The sequence below is a fragment of the Pelophylax lessonae genome (genome assembly GCF_965119305.1).
Source record: "Pelophylax lessonae genome assembly, chromosome: 9".
Classification (NCBI taxonomy): Eukaryota; Metazoa; Chordata; class Amphibia; order Anura; family Ranidae; genus Pelophylax; species Pelophylax lessonae.
In genome coordinates this window covers 261,574,554-261,599,500 of record NC_138776.1, presented here as the reverse complement: position 1 = coordinate 261,599,500, position 24,947 = coordinate 261,574,554, and the positions used below count along the sequence as shown (strand labels likewise).

General features: G+C 44.4%; 4 protein-coding genes across 4 annotated transcripts in view; all 4 read left to right on the top strand.

The window, feature by feature from the left end:
- LOC309564420 (uncharacterized protein) overlaps positions 1-24,947 on the top strand; it is a gene marked incomplete at both ends in the record, with an annotated part of 648,900 nt that overhangs the window by 518,066 nt on the left and 105,887 nt on the right.
- The window catches only part of LOC309563485 (uncharacterized protein), a gene marked incomplete at its 3' end in the record, with an annotated part of 314,854 nt that overhangs the window by 205,353 nt on the left and 84,554 nt on the right, over positions 1-24,947 (top strand). The gene's annotated exons all lie outside the window — the stretch shown is intronic.
- The window catches only part of LOC309563487 (uncharacterized protein), a gene marked incomplete at both ends in the record, with an annotated part of 38,852 nt that continues 29,120 nt past the window's right edge, over positions 15,216-24,947 (top strand). Inside the window, 2 exons of the mRNA XM_082267880.1 lie at positions 15,216-15,266; positions 18,388-18,636. Of these exons, the coding sequence (XP_082124006.1) occupies positions 15,216-15,266; positions 18,388-18,636 (300 nt within the window). The remainder of the gene's footprint in view (positions 15,267-18,387; positions 18,637-24,947) is intronic.
- LOC309562876 (uncharacterized protein) lies at positions 18,679-21,506 on the top strand. The gene is made up of 2 exons (XM_082267195.1): positions 18,679-18,883; positions 20,740-21,506. The coding sequence occupies exons 1-2, from the start codon at positions 18,805-18,807 to the stop codon at positions 21,375-21,377; spliced, it is 717 nt and encodes a 238-aa protein (XP_082123321.1). The 5' UTR covers positions 18,679-18,804; the 3' UTR covers positions 21,378-21,506.

Genomic DNA, 24,947 nt, shown 5'->3' with positions numbered 1-24,947 from the left:
AAGAATAGTGCCTCATCATTGGGAGGAATAGTGCCCCATTGTTGGTATCATTGGGAGGAATAGTGCCCCATCATTGGAAGGAAAACGACCCCATTGTTAGTATCATTGTGAGGAATAGTGCCCCACTATTGGTGTCATTGGGAGGAACAGTGCCCCATCGTTGGTATCATTGGGAAGAATAGTACCCCATCATTTGGAGGAATAGCACCCCATTGTTGGTATCATTGGGAGAAATAGTACCCCATTGTTGCTATCATTGAGTGGAATAGTGCCTCATCATTGGGAGGAATATTACCCCATCATTGGGAGGAATAGTACCCCATTGTTGGTATCAGTAGGAGGAATAGTACCCCATTGTTGGTATCAGTGTGAGCAATAGTGTGCCATTGTTGGTATTATTGGGAGGAATAGTGCACCATCATTGGTATCATTGGGAGGAATAGTACCCCATTGTTGGTATCAGTAGGAAGAATAGTGCCTCATCATTGGGAGGAATAGTGCCCCATTGTTGGTATCATTGGGAGGAATAGTGCCCCATCATTGGGAGGAATAGTGCCCCATCATTTGTATCATTGGGAAGAATAGTACCCCATTGTTGGTATCATTGGGAGGAATAGTGATCCATCGTTGGGAGGAATAGTGCCCCATCATTTGTATCATTGGGAGGAATAGTACCCCATTGTTGGTATCAGTAGGAGGAATAGTACCCCATTGTTGGTATCAGTGAGAGCAATAGTGTGCCATTGTTGGTATTATTGGGAGGAATAGTGCCCCATCATTGGTATCATTGGGAGGAATAGTGCCCCACTGTTGGTATCATTGGGAGGAATAGTACCCCATTGTTGGTATCAGTAGGAGGAATAGTACCCCATTGTTGGTATCAGTAGGAAGAATAGTGCCTCATCATTGGGAGGAATAGTGACCCATCACTGGGAGGAATAATGCCCCATCATTGGTATCATTGGGAGAAATAGTACCCATGGGCCTCAGTTTGGAGACCACTGCTTTAAAGTTTCCTGTGCCGGACTGTGGCCATTCGAAGTAGAAAATGTCCCGGCATTAGTGGGAATGAACAATGCCCCATTTTTGGTGTCAGAGGGAAGAATTGTGCCCCATCATTGGTGTCACTGGGAAGAATTGTGGCCCATTGTTGGTGTCACTGGGTGAGAAGAATCATGCTTAATTGTTGGTGTCACTGGGAGGAATTGTGCCCCATCATTGGTGTCACTGGGAAGAATTGTGGCCCATCGTTGGTGTCACTGGGTGAGAAGAATCATGCTTAATTGTTGGTGTCACTGGGAGGAATTGTTCCCCATCATTGGTGTCACTGGGAAGAATTGTGGACCATCGTTGGTGTCACTGGGTGAGAAGAATCATGCTTAATTGTTGGTGACACTGGGAGGAATTGCGCCCCGTCATTGGGAAGAATTGTGTGTCGGGGGGGAATTATGCCCCATTGTTGATGTCAGAGGATGATATATTGCCCCAAGGTCTGGATAAAAGCAAGCAATAGGTTGCATCCAGCCCCCAAGCTGCAGTTTGGAGACCACTGATGTAGAGGTTTTGTATATATTTTCTTTATTATGATTGGGTCTAAAACATTTCTGTTAGGTTAGAAAATATGAAATATTGCATATTACCATTTTTTGTATTCTTCTATCCTGAGATCTAATGCTGTAATAATTAGTTCTCATGGAAGGAATACATTTTGACAAGGTAATACATTTATCTTTTTATATACTGTTTTTAAACTTTTTTTTTATTAATTATAGTAGAGTAGAAAGTTAAAGAAAACATGAAGTGGGCACACCGGAAGTAGAAAAATTGAGAAAGTTTTCACAATGTACTTTGATATATTTGATGATGTACATGGTGATGTATTGTATAAATGAAAGTTATCGCACTGCTCTGGGACTTGTTATTGTGTGATTGTGACAAGATGAACTCATATTTTTATACAGAGAATTTGAGTTACCTAAAATACTATAAGGTTTTGAGTGAGAAAATTATGTAAAGGAATGTGTAGGAAGGGAGACGATGGAAAGGGAAGTAAGGAAGGAAGGACGGGTGCGATGACTGCAGTTCCTGACAACAAACCTTATAATATGTATAATTAAACGTGCCACCATTATGATGATTCTTTACCGGTTTCCATAACCCCCGGGGGAAACAAGTGTTTTTTTCACTCTGCTTCTTACTGTCTGCTCTATTTCTCATTGTCCTCTTTACTTACCTCCCTTTACTTCTCATCTCACCCTACATCCCATCGTCCTCTTTACTTCTCATCTCACCCTACATCCCATCGTCCTCTTTACTTCTCATCTCACCCTACATCCCATCGTCCTCTTAACTTCTCATCTCACCCTACATCCCATCGTCCAATTTACTTACCTCACTTTACTTCTCATCTCACTCTACATCCCATCGTCCTCTTAACTTCTCATCTCACCCTACATCCCATCGTCCAATTTACTTACCTCACTTTACTTCTCATCTCACTCTACATCCCATCGTCCTCTTTACTTCTCATCTCACACTACATCCCATCGTCCTCTTTACTTCTCATCTCACACTACATTCCATCGTCCGCTTTACTTCTCATCTCACTCTACATTCCATCGTCCTCTTTACTTCTCATCTCACTCTACATTCCATCGTCCTCTTTACTTCTCATCTCACTCTACATTCCATCGTCCTCTTTAGTTCTCATCTCACCCTACATCCCATCGTCCTCTTTACTTCTCATCTCACCCTTCATCCCATCGTCCTCTTTATTTCTCATCTCACTCTACATTGCATCGTCCTCTTTACTTCTCATCTCACTCTACATTCCATCGTCCTCTTTACTTCTCATCTCACTCTACATTCCATCATCCTCTTTACTTCTCATCTCACTCTACATCCCATCGTCCTCTTTATTTCTCATCTCACTCCACATTCCATCGTCCTCTTTACTTCTCATCTCACTCTACATTCCATCATCCTCTTTACTTCTCATCTCACTCTACATCCCATCATCCTCTTTACTTCTCATCTCACTCCACATTCCATCGTCCTCTTTACTTCTCATCTCACCCTACATTCCATCGTCCTCTTTACTTCTCATCTCACCCTACATCCCATCGTCCTCTTTACTTCTCATCTCACCCTACATCCCATCGTCCTCTTTACTTCTCATCTCACCCTACATCCCATCGTCCTCTTTACTTCTCAACTCACCCTACATCCCATCGTCCTCTTTACTTCTCATCTCACTCTATATCCCATCGTCCTCTTTACTTCTCATCTCACCCTACATCCCATCGTCCTCTTTACTTCTCATCTCACCCTTCATCCCATCGTCCTCTCATCTCACTCTACATTGCATCGTCCTCTTTACTTCTCATCTCACTCTACATTTCATCATCCTCTTTACTTCTCATCTCACTCCACATTCCATCGTCCTCTTTACTTCTCATCTCACCCTACATTCCATCGTCCTCTTTACTTCTCATCTCACCCTACATCCCATCGTCCTCTTTACTTCTCATCTCACCCTACATCCCATCGTCCTCTTTACTTCTCATCTCACCCTACATCCCATCGTCCTCTTTACTTCTCAACTCACCCTACATCCCATCGTCCTCTTTACTTCTCATCTCACTCTATATCCCATCGTCCTCTTTACTTCTCATCTCACCCTACATCCCATCGTCCTCTTTACTTTTCATCTCACCCTACATCCCATCGTCCTCTTTACTTCTCATCTCACACTACATTCTATCATCCTCTTTACTTCTCATCTCACCCTACATCCCATCGTCCTCTTTACTTCTCATCTCACCCTACATCCCATCGTCCTCTTTACTTCTCATCTCACCCTACATCCCATCGTCCTCTTTACTTCTCATCTCACTCTATATCCCATCGTCCTCTTTACTTCTCATCTCACCCTACATCCCATCGTCCTCTTTACTTTTCATCTCACCCTACATTCCATCGTCCTCTTTACTTCTCATCTCACCCTACATTCCATCGTCCTCTTTACTTCTCATCTCACCCTACATCCCATCGTCCTCTTTACTTCTCATCTCACCCTACATCCCATCGTCCTCTTTACTTCTCATCTCACCCTACATCCCATCGTCCTCTTTACTTCTCAACTCACCCTACATCCCATCGTCCTCTTTACTTCTCATCTCACTCTATATCCCATCGTCCTCTTTACTTCTCATCTCACCCTACATCCCATCGTCCTCTTTACTTTTCATCTCACCCTACATCCCATCGTCCTCTTTACTTCTCATCTCACACTACATTCTATCATCCTCTTTACTTCTCATCTCACCCTACATCCCATCGTCCTCTTTACTTCTCATCTCACCCTACATCCCATCGTCCTCTTTACTTCTCAACTCACCCTACATCCCATCGTCCTCTTTACTTCTCATCTCACTCTATATCCCATCGTCCTCTTTACTTCTCATCTCACCCTACATCCCATCGTCCTCTTTACTTTTCATCTCACCCTACATTCCATCGTCCTCTTTACTTCTCATCTCACCCTACATTCCATCGTCCTCTTTACTTCTCATCTCACCCTACATCCCATCGTCCTCTTTACTTCTCATCTCACCCTACATCCCATCGTCCTCTTTACTTCTCATCTCACCCTACATCCCATCGTCCTCTTTACTTCTCAACTCACCCTACATCCCATCGTCCTCTTTACTTCTCATCTCACTCTATATCCCATCGTCCTCTTTACTTCTCATCTCACCCTACATCCCATCGTCCTCTTTACTTTTCATCTCACCCTACATCCCATCGTCCTCTTTACTTCTCATCTCACCCTTCATCCCATCGTCCTCTTTATTTCTCATCTCACTCTACATTGCATCGTCCTCTTTACTTCTCATCTCACTCTACATTCCATCGTCCTCTTTACTTCTCATCTCACTCTACATTCCATCATCCTCTTTACTTCTCATCTCACTCTACATCCCATCGTCCTCTTTATTTCTCATCTCACTCCACATTCCATCGTCCTCTTTACTTCTCATCTCACTCTACATTCCATCATCCTCTTTACTTCTCATCTCACTCTACATCCCATCATCCTCTTTACTTCTCATCTCACTCCACATTCCATCGTCCTCTTTACTTCTCATCTCACCCTACATTCCATCGTCCTCTTTACTTCTCATCTCACCCTACATCCCATCGTCCTCTTTACTTCTCATCTCACCCTACATCCCATCGTCCTCTTTACTTCTCATCTCACCCTACATCCCATCGTCCTCTTTACTTCTCAACTCACCCTACATCCCATCGTCCTCTTTACTTCTCATCTCACTCTATATCCCATCGTCCTCTTTACTTCTCATCTCACCCTACATCCCATCGTCCTCTTTACTTCTCATCTCACCCTTCATCCCATCGTCCTCTCATCTCACTCTACATTGCATCGTCCTCTTTACTTCTCATCTCACTCTACATTTCATCATCCTCTTTACTTCTCATCTCACTCCACATTCCATCGTCCTCTTTACTTCTCATCTCACCCTACATTCCATCGTCCTCTTTACTTCTCATCTCACCCTACATCCCATCGTCCTCTTTACTTCTCATCTCACCCTACATCCCATCGTCCTCTTTACTTCTCATCTCACCCTACATCCCATCGTCCTCTTTACTTCTCAACTCACCCTACATCCCATCGTCCTCTTTACTTCTCATCTCACTCTATATCCCATCGTCCTCTTTACTTCTCATCTCACCCTACATCCCATCGTCCTCTTTACTTTTCATCTCACCCTACATCCCATCGTCCTCTTTACTTCTCATCTCACACTACATTCTATCATCCTCTTTACTTCTCATCTCACCCTACATCCCATCGTTCTCTTTACTTACCTCAATTTACTTCTCATCTCACTCTACATCCCATGGTCCTCTTTACTTCTCATCTCACTCTACATTCCATCGTCCTCTTTACTTCTCATCTCACCCTACATCCCATGGTCCTCTTTACTTCTCATCTCACTCTACATTCCATCGTCCTCTTTACTTCTCATCTCACCCTACATCCCATCGTTCTCTTTACTTACCTCACTTTACTTCTCATCTCACCCTACCTCTCATCATCCTCTTTACTTCTCATCTCACCCTACATCCCATCGTCCTCTTTACTTCTCATCTCACCCTACATCCCATCGTCCTCTTTACTTCTCATCTCACCCTACATCCCATCGTCCTCTTTACTTCTCATCTCACCCTACATCCAATCGTCCTCTTTACTTACCTCACTTTACTTCTCATCTGACTTTACTTCTCATCATCCTCTTTACCTATCATCTCACCCTACTTCTCATCGTCCTCTTTACTTATCATCTCACCCTACTTCTCATCGTCCTCTTTACTTCTCATCTCACTTTACTTCTCATCTCACTTTACTTCTCATCGTCCTCTTTACTTATCATCTCACCCTACTTCTCATCGTCCTCTTTACTTCTCATCTCACTTTACTTCTCATAGTCCTCTTTACTTCTCATCTCACTTTACTTCTCATCGTCCTCTTTACTTCTCATCTCACTTTACTTCTCATCGTCCTCTTTACTTATCATCTCACCCTACTTCTCATCGTCCTCTTTACTTATCTCCCTTTTCTTCTCATCGTCCTCCTTACTTATCATCTCACTTTACTTCTCATCGTCCTCTTTACTTATCTTGCTCTACTTCTCACCATCCTCTGTACTTATCTCACTTTACTTCTCAACTCCCTTTACTTCTCATCATCCTCTTTACTTCTCATCTCCCTCTACTTCTCATCGTCCTCTTTACTTATCATCTCACTCTACTTCTCATTGTTTTCTTTACTTATCATCTCACCCTACTTCTCATCGTTCTCTTTACTTATCATCTCACCCTACTTCTCATCGTCCTCTTCACTTATCATCTCACCCTACTTCTCATCGTTCTCTTTACTTACCTCACTTTACTTCTCATCTCACCCTACCTCTCATCATCCTCTTTACTTCTCATCTCACCCTACATCCCATCGTCCTCTTTACTTCTCATCTCACCCTACATCCCATCGTCCTCTTTACTTCTCATCTCACCCTACATCCCATCGTCCTCTTTACTTCTCATCTCACCCTACATCCAATCGTCCTCTTTACTTACCTCACTTTACTTCTCATCTGACTTTACTTCTCATCATCCTCTTTACCTATCATCTCACCCTACTTCTCATCGTCCTCTTTACTTATCATCTCACCCTACTTCTCATCGTCCTCTTTACTTCTCATCTCACTTTACTTCTCATCGTCCTCTTTACTTATCATCTCACCCTACTTCTCATCGTCCTCTTTACTTCTCATCTCACTTTACTTCTCATAGTCCTCTTTACTTCTCATCTCACTTTACTTCTCATTGTCCTCTTTACTTCTCATCTCACTTTACTTCTCATCGTCCTCTTTACTTATCATCTCACCCTACTTCTCATCGTCCTCTTTACTTATCTCCCTTTTCTTCTCATCGTCCTCCTTACTTATCATCTCACTTTACTTCTCATCGTCCTCTTTACTTATCTTGCTCTACTTCTCACCATCCTCTGTACTTATCTCACTTTACTTCTCAACTCCCTTTACTTCTCATCATCCTCTTTACTTCTCATCTCACCCTACATCCCATCGTCCTCTTTACTTTTCATCTCACCCTACCTCCCATCGTCCTCTTTACTTCTCATCTCACACTACATTCTATCATCCTCTTTACTTCTCATCTCACCCTACATCCCATCGTTCTCTTTACTTACCTCAATTTACTTCTCATCTCACTCTACATCCCATGGTCCTCTTTACTTCTCATCTCACTCTACATTCCATCGTCCTCTTTACTTCTCATCTCACCCTACATCCCATGGTCCTCTTTACTTCTCATCTCACTCTACATTCCATCGTCCTCTTTACTTCTCATCTCACCCTACATCCCATCGTTCTCTTTACTTACCTCACTTTACTTCTCATCTCACCCTACCTCTCATCATCCTCTTTACTTCTCATCTCACCCTACATCCCATCGTCCTCTTTACTTCTCATCTCACCCTACATCCCATCGTCCTCTTTACTTCTCATCTCACCCTACATCCCATCGTCCTCTTTACTTCTCATCTCACCCTACATCCAATCGTCCTCTTTACTTACCTCACTTTACTTCTCATCTGACTTTACTTCTCATCATCCTCTTTACCTATCATCTCACCCTACTTCTCATCGTCCTCTTTACTTATCATCTCACCCTACTTCTCATCGTCCTCTTTACTTCTCATCTCACTTTACTTCTCATCTCACTTTACTTCTCATCGTCCTCTTTACTTATCATCTCACCCTACTTCTCATCATCCTCTTTACTTCTCATCTCACTTTACTTCTCATAGTCCTCTTTACTTCTCATCTCACTTTACTTCTCATCGTCCTCTTTACTTCTCATCTCACTTTACTTCTCATCGTCCTCTTTACTTATCATCTCACCCTACTTCTCATCGTCCTCTTTACTTATCTCCCTTTTCTTCTCATCGTCCTCCTTACTTATCATCTCACTTTACTTCTCATCGTCCTCTTTACTTATCTTGCTCTACTTCTCACCATCCTCTGTACTTATCTCACTTTACTTCTCAACTCCCTTTACTTCTCATCATCCTCTTTACTTCTCATCTCCCTCTACTTCTCATCGTCCTCTTTACTTATCATCTCACTCTACTTCTCATTGTTTTCTTTACTTATCATCTCACCCTACTTCTCATCGTTCTCTTTACTTATCATCTCACCCTACTTCTCATCGTCCTCTTCACTTATCATCTCACCCTACTTCTCATCGTTCTCTTTACTTACCTCACTTTACTTCTCATCTCACCCTACCTCTCATCATCCTCTTTACTTCTCATCTCACCCTACATCCCATCGTCCTCTTTACTTCTCATCTCACCCTACATCCCATCGTCCTCTTTACTTCTCATCTCACCCTACATCCCATCGTCCTCTTTACTTCTCATCTCACCCTACATCCAATTGTCCTCTTTACTTACCTCACTTTACTTCTCATCTGACTTTACTTCTCATCATCCTCTTTACCTATCATCTCACCCTACTTCTCATCGTCCTCTTTACTTATCATCTCACCCTACTTCTCATCGTCCTCTTTACTTCTCATCTCACTTTACTTCTCATCGTCCTCTTTACTTATCATCTCACCCTACTTCTCATCGTCCTCTTTACTTCTCATCTCACTTTACTTCTCATAGTCCTCTTTACTTCTCATCTCACTTTACTTCTCATTGTCCTCTTTACTTCTCATCTCACTTTACTTCTCATCGTCCTCTTTACTTATCATCTCACCCTACTTCTCATCGTCCTCTTTACTTATCTCCCTTTTCTTCTCATCGTCCTCCTTACTTATCATCTCACTTTACTTCTCATCGTCCTCTTTACTTATCTTGCTATACTTCTCACCATCCTCTGTACTTATCTCACTTTACTTCTCAACTCCCTTTACTTCTCATCATCCTCTTTACTTCTCATCTCCCTCTACTTCTCATCGTCCTCTTTACTTATCATCTCACTCTACTTCTCATTGTTTTCTTTACTTATCATCTCACCCTACTTCTCATCGTTCTCTTTACTTATCATCTCACCCTACTTCTCATCGTCCTCTTCACTTATCATCTCACCCTACTTCTCATTGTCCTCTTTACTTATCATCTCACCCTACTTCTTATAGTCCTCTTCACTTACCTAACAAACAAACAAAGAGCTGGGGGGGGCAAACCCTGAACATGCATTTCTAAAGCTGGCGCAGCTATGAACCAAGCACCATGCATATTTACAAAGAATAGCGCACACATGCAAATGAAATGACTATCAAATATAAAGACAATCAATAAATAAAAATGGGGATTCGGTCCCACCATATGGCCATATCGTGTTCAAGCCCACCACTACGTCAAAGTACCCCATTGTCAGTGGGTCCTACACTATCCATAAAAAGAAGGATGAATCCAGCCTCTCTAAACCATTGGAGATACTTATTTCTTACTGGGAGAGATGTGCAACTGCACTATAAGGGACTCCTCCTATATCTGCTTGCTAGTGGACACCGATAGAGTACAGGTGTGGGAGGGTGGGGTGCTCAACCCCAGAGTCTGGTCAGACCGAATACATAACAAACAAACAAAGAGCTGGGGGGGCACACCCTGAACATGCATTTCTAAAGGTGGTGCAGCTATGAACCAAGTAACAAGCATATTTACAAAGAATAGCGCACACATGCAAAATAAATAACTATCAAATATAAAGGCAATCAATAAATAAAAATGGGGATTTGGTCCCACCAAATGGCCATGGTCCCACCATATGGCCTCTTTACTTACCTCACTTTACTTCTCATCTCACTTTAGCTATAAGGTAAGGTTACAGCATAAACAGATTTCTTTCACTGTAAGATTCTATGTTTCCAACTGCTTCCAGGAATCCTCCTGTTGTGGATCCTGCTGGTGGCTTTCTATGGTGGGTGGATGGATATCCCATCTATGGTGGTCTAGCGGGCTCTCCAGATATATCCTCAATGTAAATGGTATGTGTAGGAAAGAAAAGCTCCAAATAGTGTGATACTATTTCCCAAATTTATTTAAATAAAAGCAGCTAAAACACTCATTCAGTGGTGGCAAAAACACATCATCCACGGGCAGCAAGCTTATCAATCCTGACGCGTATCGTCACATTCACGTGACTTCCCCTGACCTAACTGATTCCACCTTCCCCCTCCCGGGATACATACCTCAACTTAACAGCTGGGGTTCCACTGTTTGTTTACATCCAGTGCTGCAAGTCCTCACTGCCCTGGCCATTCTTGCGCTTTACAGCCCCTAGACTTCTATGGGACCGTCTCTGGTTGTCACCGGCCTTGGGACGCAACACTAAAGAACACGTGTCAAACACAAGGCCCGTGCACTGAATCTGGCCCGCCAGTCCATTTCATGTGACCCTTGTACCCAGGCAGAGGGGTGGAGGTGAGCTATAGACAGCCTGTGAAAGAGAGCTGAACTGTGCACACTGTGCCTAGCACACCCCTAAACCCTGCACTCTGTAGCTCACTCATCAGCACTGCACTCTGTACACAGCGCACCCCTGAACTCTGCACTTTGTACACAGCGCTTCCCTCAACTCTGCACTCTGTACACAGCACTCCCCTGAACTCTGCTCTCTGTACATAGGCACTCCTACACTCTGTACATAGAAAACCCTGAACCCTGCACTTGATACGTAGTCTAATCCTAAACTCTGTACACAGCGCACCCCTGAACTCTGCACTTTGTACACAGCGCTTCCCTCAACTCTGCACTCTGTACACAGCACTCCCCTGAACTCTGCTCTCTGTACATAGGCACTCCTACACTCTGTACATAGAAAACCCTGAACCCTGCACTTGATACGTAGTCTAATCCTAAACTCTGTACACAGTGCACCACTGAACTTTGCATTCTATACAAAGAGCACCCCTGAACTTTGCCCTCTGTACATGGGCACCCCTGAACTCTGCAATTTGTATACAGTGCACTCCTGAAATCTGCACTCTATACACAGCACACCCTTGAACCCTGCACTCAGTTTGTAGCCTAGACCTGAACTCTGTACACAGTGCACTGCTGAATTCTGCCCTCTGTGCATAGGCACCCCTGCCCTGATCCCCGCACTCTGTATATAGGGCAACCCTGATCTCTGTACATAAGACACCCCTGAACCCTGCACTCTGTACACAGTGCACCCCCTGAATTCTGCTTTCTCTACATAAGCACCCCTTAACTCTGCACTCTGTACATAGGGCACCCCTGAACCCCGCACTTGGTACGTAGCCTAATCCTGAACTCTGTAGACCTCGCACACCTGAACGCTGGACTGTACATAGGTACCCCTGAACTCTGCACTCTGTACACACCGCACCCCTGAACTCTGTAGGTAGCGCATCCCTGAACTCTGTACATAGTGTACCCCTGAACTTTGTACACAGCGCACCCCTGAACTCTGTACACAGCGCACCCCTGAACTCTGCACTTTGTACATAGTGCATCCCTGAACTTTGCACATAGCGCACTCCTGAACTCTGTACATAGCGTACCCCTGAACTCTGTACACAGCACACCCCTTAACTCTGCACATAGCGCATTCCTGGTATTTATTGCTCCTTTAAGATCCTCCCACTCTTCAATTTCGACACATGCACCGTTTGATGCAGGGGGTGCGGGGCGTGGCTGAGTTCCTGCACCAATTCTCGGAGAAGAAAAGCCCTGCATAAATTTATATACACTGCTCAAAAAAATTAAAGGAACACTTTGAAAACACATCAGATCAGAATGGGGAAAAAATCTCATGCTGGATATCTATACTGGTATGGACTGGGTAATGTGTTATATACTGGTATGGACTGGGTAATGTGTTAGGATCTATATTGGAACGGACTGGGTAATGTGTAAGGAATGAAAGGATGCCACATTGTTTAATGGAAATTAAAATTATTAAACTACAGAGGGCTGAACTCAAAGATACCCCCAAATTGAAAAAATTATGCAGCAGGTGAGTCTATTTTGCTGAAATGTCATTGCAGCAACTCAGAATGTTCCTCATTAGTGTGTACGGCCCCCACGTGCTTGTATGCATGCCTGAAAACCTCGGGGCATACTCCTAATGAGACGATGGAAGGTGTCCTGGGGTATTTCCTCCCAGATCTGGACCAGGGCATCACTGAGCTCCTGAAAAGATGGAGGTGCAACCTGGTAGCGTCGGATGGACCGAGACATAATGTCCCAGAGGTGCTCTATTGGATTCAGGTCGGGAGAGCGTGGGGGCCATTCAATGGTATCAATTCCTTCATCCTCCAGGAACTGGCTGCATATTCTCGCCACATGAGGCCGGGCATTGTCATGCACCAGGAGGAACCCAAGACCCACTGCACCATCGTAGGGTCTGACAACGGGTCCAAGGATTTCATCCCAATTCCTAATGGCAGTCAGGGTGCCATTGTCTAGCCTGTAGAGGTCTGTGTGTCCCTCCATGGATATGCCTCTCCAGACCATTACTGACCCACCACCAAACTGGTTGTGCTGAACGATGTTACAGGCAGCATAACATTCTCCACGGCTTCTCCAGACCCTTTCACATGTGCTCAGGGTGAACCTGCTCTCATCTGTGAAAAGCACAGGGTGCCAGTGGTGGTTCTGCCAATTCTGGTGTTCAATAGCAAATACCAATTGCGCTCCACAGTGCCGGGCAATGAGCTCAGGGGCCACCAGAGGACGTCGGGCCCTCAGGCCACCCTCATGAAGTCTGTTTATGATTGTTTGGTCAGAGAAATTCACACCAGTGTCCTGCTGGAGGTCATTTTGTAGGGCTCTGGCAGTGCTCATCCTGTTCCTCCTTGCACAAAGGAGCAGATACCGGTCCTGCTGATGGGTTAAGGACTTTCTATGGCCCTGTCCAGCTCTCCTAGAGTAACTGCCTGTCTCCTGGAATCTCCTCGGTGCTCTTGAGACTGTGCTGGGAGACACAGCAAACCTTCTGGCAATCGGACGTATTGATGTGCCCTAAAAAAATGATGGACAGTGTTGTGGCACCCTTTAAAAACTATGAACAGTCATGAGGCACATTATAAAAATTATGGACAGTCTTGAGGCACCCTATAAAAATTATGGACAGTCTTGAGGCACCCTATAAAAATTATGGACAGTCTTGAGGCACTCCATTCTAAAATGTAAAAACTATTCTAGTAGGAAATCCAACATTAGAGGTGATTTATTCTTCCAAAGCAAATACACTGGTACTGACTAGTATTCCAATGTTTCCCTTCTGCCTCAGTTTTTCTCCATCACTCAGCTAATGCTGATGGAAAGGGGCAGAGGAGGGTCAAACAAGGATGCTGTGGAGGCAACTGACATCCTCCTTATCAACTGATCATGCCATTGGTCATTAGGACACCAGCAGCTAGAAGGTTGTAATGTTTCACAATGAATACCTGTGGCTTTGTATAACTAAAAGGCAGGTTTCATCCATACGCTGGCTTGTATACAATTTTTGGGTAATTTTTAGGCATTTTGCCAAGCTACCCCTGAAGAAACCTCAAGGCACCCTGGTTGAAATAGGCTGGATTATAACTCAGACCGAAAAGAGGGGACAATTGAGGAAGGAAGAGGTATTCAGTTCCAAAAGAAGGAGAATACTTTAAATTGAGGGACAGTTGGGAGCTATGGGTAAACAAGCTGGGCACATTTTTCAGTTTTTTTTTATGTATATTTGACTCTGAAAGTTCTGCTTTAGGTCCCTTTCACACGGGCGATCCGTCTGTTTTTCAGGAGGACCTGATCAGCCCCTTCATTCACCTTTATGGACCGGCGGTTGTAAACGGACTTGCGACTGTTTACACCCGTCTACTTCCAATCCGACCCAGTCTGCTAAAGAAGGAAAAACAGGAGGGGATCCGTTCCCTTCCGTCTAGGGAGTTCAGTTCGGAGGGCAGTTGGGTGTAAACCGACAGTGGAGTCTATTTACACCCGACCAATAGAGCAGAGCAGGCTCTGTCTGTGTCCACTCTGCATAAAATGAGAAAACACGGACCTGTCATCGGCCCCGCTCTGCTCAGCAGACAGGTTTCCTGCTGATCTTAACAAAACCCGCCCCGTGTGAAAGAGGTCTTCAGCATTAATAGGCAGTGCTTCCTCTTTTGATAAACCTTTGCTATTGTAAGTACCATGGTCAACGCCATCATCTTCTACAAATTAGGAGGTTATGGCATGGAGCCTGTTCTCTTGTGAAAATGTTGCATCTTCTAATGCAGGGATTCCCAAACTATGGCCCCCCAGTTGTTCAGGAACCACAATTCCCATCATGCCTAGTCATGTATGTGAATTTCAGAGATTTACAATGCCTCATGGGATGTGTAGTTCTGCAACAGCTGCAGGGCCGTAGTTGCAGGGCCGTAGTTTGGGAATCCCTGTTCTAATGCTACTGTCCTGTTGGGGATTCAACGCTCACTTCGCACCCACGACGGACGCACCCTGGCTGATCTCCAGGACATGAGACAATTTCCTATAGAAACCTCAGCCGCATGACTGTACAAAGGGCTGCAGTTCCTCCACCCTCCACAAGGTGGAGATCTCATGTATACAAGGTGGAACGCACATACAGGAAATGGTGGAACAAAGCCCCAAAGCTGGTAATGGAGCAGACAGGAAGTTCCAGGTCAGGAGGAAGTAGAGAGGAGACATTGCTGGAACTGGCAGAAGAGGAGGTAATAAGATATTATTTTATATTTACACCCAGTAACCCCCCCCCCCCAACATGTTCCGTCCTCTTCCTCCATAGTCACTGTGACGTCCATAGTCACACACTATTATTATTATACATTATATAGCTCTGACATATACCGCAGTGCTGTACAGAGATCACTGAGCCAGTCACATCAGTCTCTGTACCAGAGGAGCTTACACTCTAATGTCCCCTCCCCCACAGTCACACACTATTATACATTTATATAGCTCTGACATATACCGCAGTGCTGTACAGAGATCACTGAGCCAGTCACATCAGTCTCTGTACCAGAGGAGCTTACACTCTAATGTCCCCCCACAGTCACACACTATTATTAATATACATTACTCAGAGGTCATAGAATTTATTGGAAGGTTGGGAAGGAAGGATTTTCCGGCACATAAATTCTTAAAAAATACATTTTATTCAAATAACATAACACAAAAAGCAATCATGAAAAACACATCCGCCCATTATGCCGCAGGAAATGCGCACCGGAAGTGCGTCACCTCACTGCGGCTTGTCTGGCCGCACATGTGTCAAAGGGGGAAAAACCGAGGAAGCATGCCCAGCGCCACCCATGGTCGTCGCCCGCATAGCAAGCAAACTCCAGTCCGAGTCTATATATACCGAGCTCTGTACCTATCCATGATTGTCCCTTCGTTATTCATTACCATTTGTCTGCGGTGACAGTTGTCCTGCATAACAATTATACAGGTATGTATGTACCCAGCTATTTTTTGGTATATATACCACCTTCTTATATCCAATAGATAAAATAAGTACTGCGTGGCCCCCCACATGTGATTCTATGGGTGACCTCCGGGGTGCACTGCCCATTGCGCCCATGGAGTTAAGCCGCTCGCCTGGTTTGGACTGACCCAGCCGGTGACTGGATACACCACTATGAACATGCATGTAGTTCTCTGATTTTAGATGTTCATTATTATAATACAAAGTTTGAAAACTACCTATACCATCAGTAATTCTGTATGTTTCTATCCTATATAGAACCATTTTCTTTGATCACAAGCAGGCTCCAGACGAAGCTTCTTTATGAGGCGAAACATGTAGAGCAACCTGATCAAGCGTACTACTAATTTCTGTCATCACGTTTCTAAGTATATAAATATGTACATATAGTCGCATTATGTGACTAATAATATGAATATGTGTATGACTACATCAAATAGAACTGCTGTATGTTATTCATTTCTGACTGGTTAACCCATTTTGGCTCCAGTCAATTTTTAATCAATATTTTCTGTTTTGTTTGTTTATATGTTTTGTGTGTTTTTCATGATTGCTTTTTGTGTTATGTTATTTGAATAAAATTTATTTTTTAAGAATTTATGTGCCGGAAAATCCTTCCTTCCCAACCTTCCAATAAATTCTATGTAAAATTTGAGGATTGGCACCTTTAACAGTAACTTTAGATGCTCAGATGGCTGCTATCTGACTGCATTATTATCAAACGATTACTCAGAGGTCTATTTAGATGTGAATGTACAATGTATATGTAAAGCGCTGCGTAAATTGACGGCGCTATATAAGTACCTGAAATAAATAAAAATAAAGCAGTGAATAGGATTTTCACCAAACATTTTATGGTGGTCCATGTGTTTTAAATGACAATGATAGACAAACGAGAACTCAACACACCAAGTCCTAAAAATGATGAGTTTATTACCTTGTATGCACAGAGGTGAAGCAATGAGGATGGAGAAGGGCCGAAATCACATGACCAAGAGGATTTTAGATCTCACCTTGGAGATCATCTACCTGCTGACCGGAGAGGTAAGGAGGATTCTGGGAGGTCACATGACATCACTCTTATCTCTAATAATAAAACACAGACCTGACCGGAGAGGTGAGGAGGATTCTGGGAGGTCACATGACATCACTCTTATCTCTATTAATAAAACACAGACGTGACCAAAGAGGTGAGGAGGATTCTGGGAGGTCACATGACATCACTCTCTTATCTCTATTAATAAAACACAGACCTGACCAGAGAGGTGAGGAGGATTCTGGGAGGTCACATGACATCACTCTTATCTCTAATAATAAAACACAGACCTGACCAGAGAGGTGAGGAGGATTCTGGGAGATCACATGACATCACTCTTATCTCTATTAATAAAACACAGACCTGACTGGAGAGGAGGGGAGGATTCTGGGAGATCACATGACATCACTCTTATCTCTATTAATAAAACACAGACCTGACCGGAGAGGTGAGGAGGATTCTGGGAGGTCACATGACATCACTCTTATCTCTATTAATAAAACACAGACCTGACCGGAGAGGTGAGGAGGATTTGGGTAACATGTTAAATCTTAGTACCTATTTTATTAGGACTATGAAATAGTGAAGAAGACATCTAATATGGTCTTGGCACCCAGCAGCCGTCCCAATATACCAACCCAACCTGATTTCTTGGTATCTAAAACATATAACAAGAAGATTCTAGAAGTCACCAAGAAGATGATGGAGCTGCTGACAGGAGAGGTGAGCGGTGCTGGGAATTCTGGGACATTATCCAGTAACAGACAAGGGATGTGTCTGGATGGTGACTGTATCATTGTGTGTGTCAGGTTCCTATAAGGTGTCAGGATGTCACTGTCTATTTCTCCATGGAGGAGTGGGAGTATTTAGAAGGACACAAGGATCTCTACAAGGACGTCATGATGGAGAATCAGCCGCCCCTCACATCACCGGGTAAGAGGAGACTTTATTGTAAAGGAGAGAGCAGTACGGAGGATCCACCTAGATCCCCCATCATCTGATAAACATATAGAAACAATGTATTCAGTCAGTGTGTGTGTTTCCTACAGATGGATCCAGTAATGGGAACCCACCAGAGAGATGTCCCCGTCCTCTGTATTCCCGGGATTCCACACAGGAAGATCACACCATCCCTCACTATCATCAGGTGGGTGGGACTGAGCAACTAGAACCTTAAAAATAATTCTAAGCTATAAGAAGACATCTTTCTATGTAATCTCTTGTTATCTTTTACCTGTGTATTCTATCATTTTTGGAGTTTAGGCTACAGAACTGAAAGACCTCAAAATTCAGATTAAAGAGGAAGAAGAAGAGACGTTTGTGTGTGGAGAACAGTCGATGGATGAGGATGGTCTTCTGTATTCTCAATATTCCACACAGGAAGATCACACCATCCCTCACCATCATCAGGTAGAAGGATCCAGAAACATGAACCCACCAGAGAGATGTCCCCGTCCTCTGTATTCCCAGGATTCCACACAGGAAGGTCACACCATCCCTCACCATCATCAGGTAGATAGGACTGAGGGTCGGGAATCCAAAATAAATAAAAATGATAAGAGATAATAGGCCGTGAATCAGGGCTCACCTTTTAAATATTTTATTTTCTGCCATTTGTTGGATTAGGATGAAGGACTGATTGATCGGAATGCTGAAATTAAAGGAGGAGAGACGTATGTGATGGGTAATCAGCAGTCTGTGGAGGAGGTTGGGATCGCTGACAGAGTTAATATGGAATGTTCTATAGAAATTAGCACAGGTAAGTAATAAACACTAAATGCAAAAATGGTTTACATTTTCATTTCATTTTTTAGGTTATGCTAAATTTTACAAGATTGATGGAAATTCAGATGATCCTTTATACGGTGTACAGGAGATACTGTACACGATATAAAAGGTCCATCTCCATTCCTCAATATAACGTCATGTTCCCAACAAACAAGGATGAGATACTGTACACCATATGAAAGGTCCATCTCCTTTCCTCAATATAACGTCATGTTCCTAACAAATGAGGAGGAGATACTGTACACCATATGAAAGGTCCATCTCCATTCCTCAATATAATGTCATGTTCCTAACAAATGAGGTGGAGATACTGTACACCATATGAAAGGTCCATCTCCGTTCCTCAATGTAACGTCATGTTCCCAACAAATTAGGAGATGCTGTAAACCATTTAACCGGTCCATTTCTACTCCTCAATATAACGTCATGTTCCCAACAAATGAGGAGGAGATACTGTACACCATATGAAAGGTCCATCTCCATTCCTCAAAATTAGGGATGCACCGAAATTTTGGCCACCAAAATTTTCGGCCGAAAATGGGCCTATCCCATTTCGGCCGAAAATGGGTTAAAAATGCCGAAATTAATGGCCGCCGAGGAAGGAGGAGGGTGCAGGGCAGGTTTGAAAAGACGCGCCTCTGGCCGGCCGCCCGCCTTTCAATGATGTCCCTACTACTGCGATCTGCATGAATGAAGTGACACTCCGGGCGGGAGGAGCAGCCGCTAATAACTATAACTATGTGAGAGCTTCACTTCCCTGTCATGCGGGTATCTCCTCTGACAGGGAAGTGAAGCGCTCACATAGTTATAGTTATTAGCGGCCGCTCCCCCCGCCCTCCCGCCCGGAGTGTCAGTTCATTCATGAACATCGTCCGCTGACAGGGAAGGGAAGTGAAGGCTTGCATAGTTACATTTATTAGCGGCCGCTCGCCCGCCCTCCCGCCCGGTGTGTCACTTCATTCATGCACAATTGCACAGATCGTAGTAGTAGTGACATCACCGGGAGGCGGGCCGCCGGCCAGAGGCGCGTCTTTTGAATGAAGGAGTCAGAACACCGGAGGAGCTGAGTGAGTAGGAGAGGGACGCTGAGGCGGCGGGGGGGGGGGAGCTCAGGCAAGCTTGCCATTGGCATTAGTAATATGCAGCATGATGGTTGCACTAATGCAGCACAAAGGGGTTAATTAACTGCCACTGGTTGGTCACTAATGCCTCAGTGACCAGTAGTGACAATACATTAACCCCCTCATGCTGCATAATACAAATACCATTGGTAATTAAATTAACCTCTTGCCAACCCGTCACAGTACATATACTGTGACAGGGTGGCAGCGACAGGTGTTTCTTCGCTGCCTGTTTTTGGTGTATGCCCCTGTTCTATCTAATTTAAAATTATTTGGGGGAAAAAGTCATTTTCGGTTTCCGTTTTCGGCCAAGGGCATCCTGCATTTTCGGTTTCGGCCCAAAATTTTAATTTCGTTGCATCCCTACTCAAAATAATGTCATGTTCCCAACAAATGAGGAGGAGATACTGTACACCATGTGAAAGGTCCATCTCCATTCCTCAATATAACGTCATGTTCCCAACAAATGAGGAGGAGATACTGTACACCATATGAAAGGTCCATCTCCATTCCTCAATATAACGTCATGTTCCTGGGTTCCACGATTGGTTTGATTGCATTATATGCTTTATTTTTATTGTTATATTGATGTTACAATACTATCTAACATTATGCCTGTGCTTTGTGTAACTGCTGACTATTATTTTAAGATACATGACTAAAAAAATATAAAAAAAATCTAATGTCCTTTAATTATGTCCAATAGGTGGGACCAAGGTCCAGAACACATTTGAAGAATGTCCTAAATTACCTGAAAATGATAATACTTCCCCGAATGACATCACACAATCCTCTAAAATGTCCACTCCCAAGAGATCATCTTTTGTTAATCTGGGTTTTGAATTTAAAAAATGCTTTTCATCAAAATTACCTGTTCACGAAGACCAAAGGACTCACGCACAGCGTCCATTTCAATGTGCAGAGTGCGGGAAATGTTTCACTCGGAAAGGCGATCTTCTTGCGCACCACAGAATTCACACAGACGTGCGGCGATTTGCATGTACAGAGTGCGGAAAAAGCTTCGTACGGATGGGCCACCTACTGGCACACCAGAGAATTCACACCGGCGAGCGCCCTTATTCATGTTCAGAGTGCGGGAAATGTTTCATACAGAAACCACACCTTCTTACACACCTGAGAAGTCACACGGGCGAGCGTCCCTATTCATGCGCAGAGTGCAGGAAAAGCTTCACTCGTAAAAGACTGCTTACTGCTCACCAGAAAAGTCACACGCACCATTATTCTTATTCCTGTGCAGAGTGTGGGAAACAATTTGCTCAAAAAGTACATCTTATTGCACACTACAGGAGCCATGCGGGCGAGTTACCATTGCCCTGTACATAGTGCCGGAAGTGTTTCGCTCAGTCAGAGCGCCTTATAGCTCACCAGAGGATTCACACCGGCAAGCGTCCTTTTTGTGTGTGGGAAATGTTTCTTGCAGAAAGGTCGCCTGTGCACACAGCAGGAAAAGTGTGTTTTTCATGTTTAGAGTGCAGGAAATGTTTTGGGCTGCATTCACCCGAGTGGAGCAAATTTCTGGGGTTTTCTTTGAGAGTTGTTGAGCGTTTTTAGACGTGTTTTACAAGCGTTTTACAGCATTAGGTGTTTTTGTTAAGCCAATAGAAAGCACTCCTGGGAGGAGATTTAACCCCTTTGCGCCGGCCCTTTAGGAGGTTTCGGGAGGCGGGGCAGGGTTTATGATCATGTGACCGCCATGATTGGCTGTCACAGCGATCACATGATCAAAAGCCCCTGATCGCTTATTGCTTTTCATTAGCCTGCCGGTAAGTGTGCTAGGAGCGCGCAGGGCGCACACTCTCGGCACAGCTGTGTATGCAGTCGCTCTGCGCCAAAGCCCACCCACCGAGAAGCCTCATATTTGCATACTGTTGGCGCCTAGGGATTAAAGCGGAGTTCCACCCAAAAAAACGGAACTTCCGCTTTAAGGCCTCCTGACCCCCCTGACATGCCATGTTTGGCATGTAATTTGTTTTGGGAGAGGGAGCGGGTACCTAGATTTGATAGGTACCCGCTCCCACTTCCGCTCGGGCTGCCTAGGCAGCTCGAGCAGAAGTTCTCCTCTCCCCCTCCCTCCTTGCAATCTTCTGGGACACGTCACAGGTCCCAGGAGATTGCCCGTCAACTCAGGGGGCGACTTGCGCAGCGCGCACCCGGCTGTGAAGTAGCAACTTGCTCACACTAGAGAAGGCGGCGCGAGGGGGAGAAGAGGGGGGGAGAACCGAGGCTCCCGTCGGCCACATCGCTGGACCGTGGGACAGGTGAGTATGTGTTTATTAAAAGTCAGAAGATACACTTTTTGTAGCTGCTGACTTTAATAAACACAAAAACGGGAGTGACACTGCCACATGTTTTTGTGGCACACCGTTCATTGCGAGTGGGTCTCCCTCCGCTCCAAATACGTGACAGAAAAGCTCATGTACCAAATGGGACCCTATGTGGAAGGGACGCCATCAATGTCTTTTTTTTTTTTCCAGAGTGCAAAAAAATTTAAGATTTTAGGAATGAGCTGTTGCATGTGAGGGTATAATAAACTTCCTAGTTAATGTGGAACACAACAACAGAAGCTAGTTGAAGCCCATCAACTGCGATCTGGTAAACTTGTGTGGTGCAGCTCAAGCTGATGGGTGATTGTTTACCCGTATCCACTGGCAGGCAGGGTGATGGCATGCCCAAATACCACTCTAGATGGCTTACTAATGTCTTCAGAAAGGATCGCCACCCTCCGTATCAGCCGTGTAAACAAGAGTAAAAGGTGGCCTCAACCTGTGTGTGTCTGCCAAAACCAAACCTACGACGCGTTTCGTCTCAGAGGGCTGGGTGAAACGCATCGGGAGTGGCTTTGCTGGCGGCCACGGCTGATCGGGAGAGCGACAATCCTTTCTAAAGACATTAAGCCCATCAATGTTACATCTAAGTGAGGTTTGCATGGCATACACAAGTAAATGATGGACAGCCAGGCTGACTACAGTTTTAGGTTTACCCAAAAGCACAAAACCCCCACGTACTGTAATACTTCTGCTTAGGGCACGGCATCTACAGATGTCGAATGTGTTTTATGTTTCAAACAATAACCACTCTATCTTCATTACCACGAAAGGAGTCATCAGAGTGTAAATATATTGTATCGTATTGCATATATTATAGTGTCTGTTGAGGATCCTTGTCAAAGTTGTGTAAGTAGCCTAGGACAGAAATTTTAGGATATTTATTTGAGAGATACAAGATGGCTGTTCAGCAAACCTTAGCAATATCATGGAAGTTGGCTTTTCCAATGGTACAATGAGTCAAGTAGAAGATGTCTTGGTACTTGATTAATGGGGATATTACACGACTCTATGTCTAAATTTTGAAATGTCTGGATGCCAACTTTGACCAAACGTTATTTACTACCCGACGGGCTCTGGAGCATGTACAGGACTATACCACCCCGGGTCTCCCCTCCTAAATCTCTTCCTTCACTTCCCCCCTTCTTTCTTTGATTTATTTCTTCACCCTCCATTCCAACTACGTTATTTCTCTTGTTCTAATTGTCTTCACTTTTCCCCCTTTCTTCTCCTTGAGGTTGGGTTCACACTGGATTGCAGAGCAGGCTCGCAGCAGGAGGTCCATATTTTTGGCTGAATTCGGACCTGAAACGGACCAGAAGACACACACAAATTTCCTGCAAACCGCTCTGCAGCCGTCCCGGAGTTGTGTGAACCAGCTCCATTGAGAGCCGGTCACAGTCTCCTGACATGCAAATTGGATGTAGGGAAGCCTGCATCCAATTCGCACCAGTATGAACCCAGCCTGAAGCTTTCCCCTTTTTTTTTCCATAACTCGTTTTTTTATGCTTCTATATTGGCAGCTACTCCATTTAATAGGCCAGCGAGTCCATCACCCCCAGGTTCATCACTCCGTGGGAACAGGCATTGACTAAACGTCAGTGTACATTCACTGTTCTAGCAATTAACTCATGCACTGGTATCTGTAAATAAAACAAAAAACGTGCCCGAAAAGTGAACTGCTGCAACCACTTCACAAGTGTACTCAATCACTCTATCACTAATAATTATCTAAATGAACAATGCAATGTTCCCGAAGGAATAACAAAAAATTAGTAAAGGGTCTCCATAAGAACAAAAACATCAACACATAAAAAGCTATCAGCAATCGCTTCCTCGCCATCTTTGTGGGTTTTCGGAGACAATGGAAATTATGTCAGAGGCCCCCGCCGTACACGTTTCGTCACAGATAACGTGACTTACTCAGGGTTTATCACCATTCGTTTGTTTCAAATGTGGACTTTTTTGAGCACTGGATTTTTAATATGGACAGGGAAAACAGAGAGGCCAATTCACTGCTCCAGGTGAGAGGTGTAATCCTGAGGACAGGTGAGACTGGGTGCGAGCCCCGCTCACATCCGTGTATACAACTTGGGAAAGAAATTGTCTGCACACCTCCGCCGGTCCAAAAGATTTATTGAAACATGTATAAAACTGCCACCAGGACAAGGGCACGGACCATGGAAAGGTTGATGCGTTTCACACTACCAACGTGCTTCTTCAAAACCCAAAACTTCTTGAAGAAGCATGTTGGTAGTGTGAAACGCGTCAACCTTTCCACGGTCTGTGTCCTTGTCCTGGTGGCAGTTTTATACATGTTTCGATAAATCTATTGGACCGACGGAGGTGTGCAGCCAATTTCTTTCCCATGTTTTCAATGTGGACGCTTGGCTTGTTTAACCCCTTCCCTTCGACAGAATGCAAATATGCGGCCTCGGCTTCAGGGGGGTGTACCTGGGTACCTCGGCTTCAGGGGGTTGTACCTGGGTACCTCGGCTTCAGGGGGTTGTACCAGGGTACCTCGGCTTCAGGGGGTTGTATCTGGGGTGCAGCTAGAGGCATCACCCCC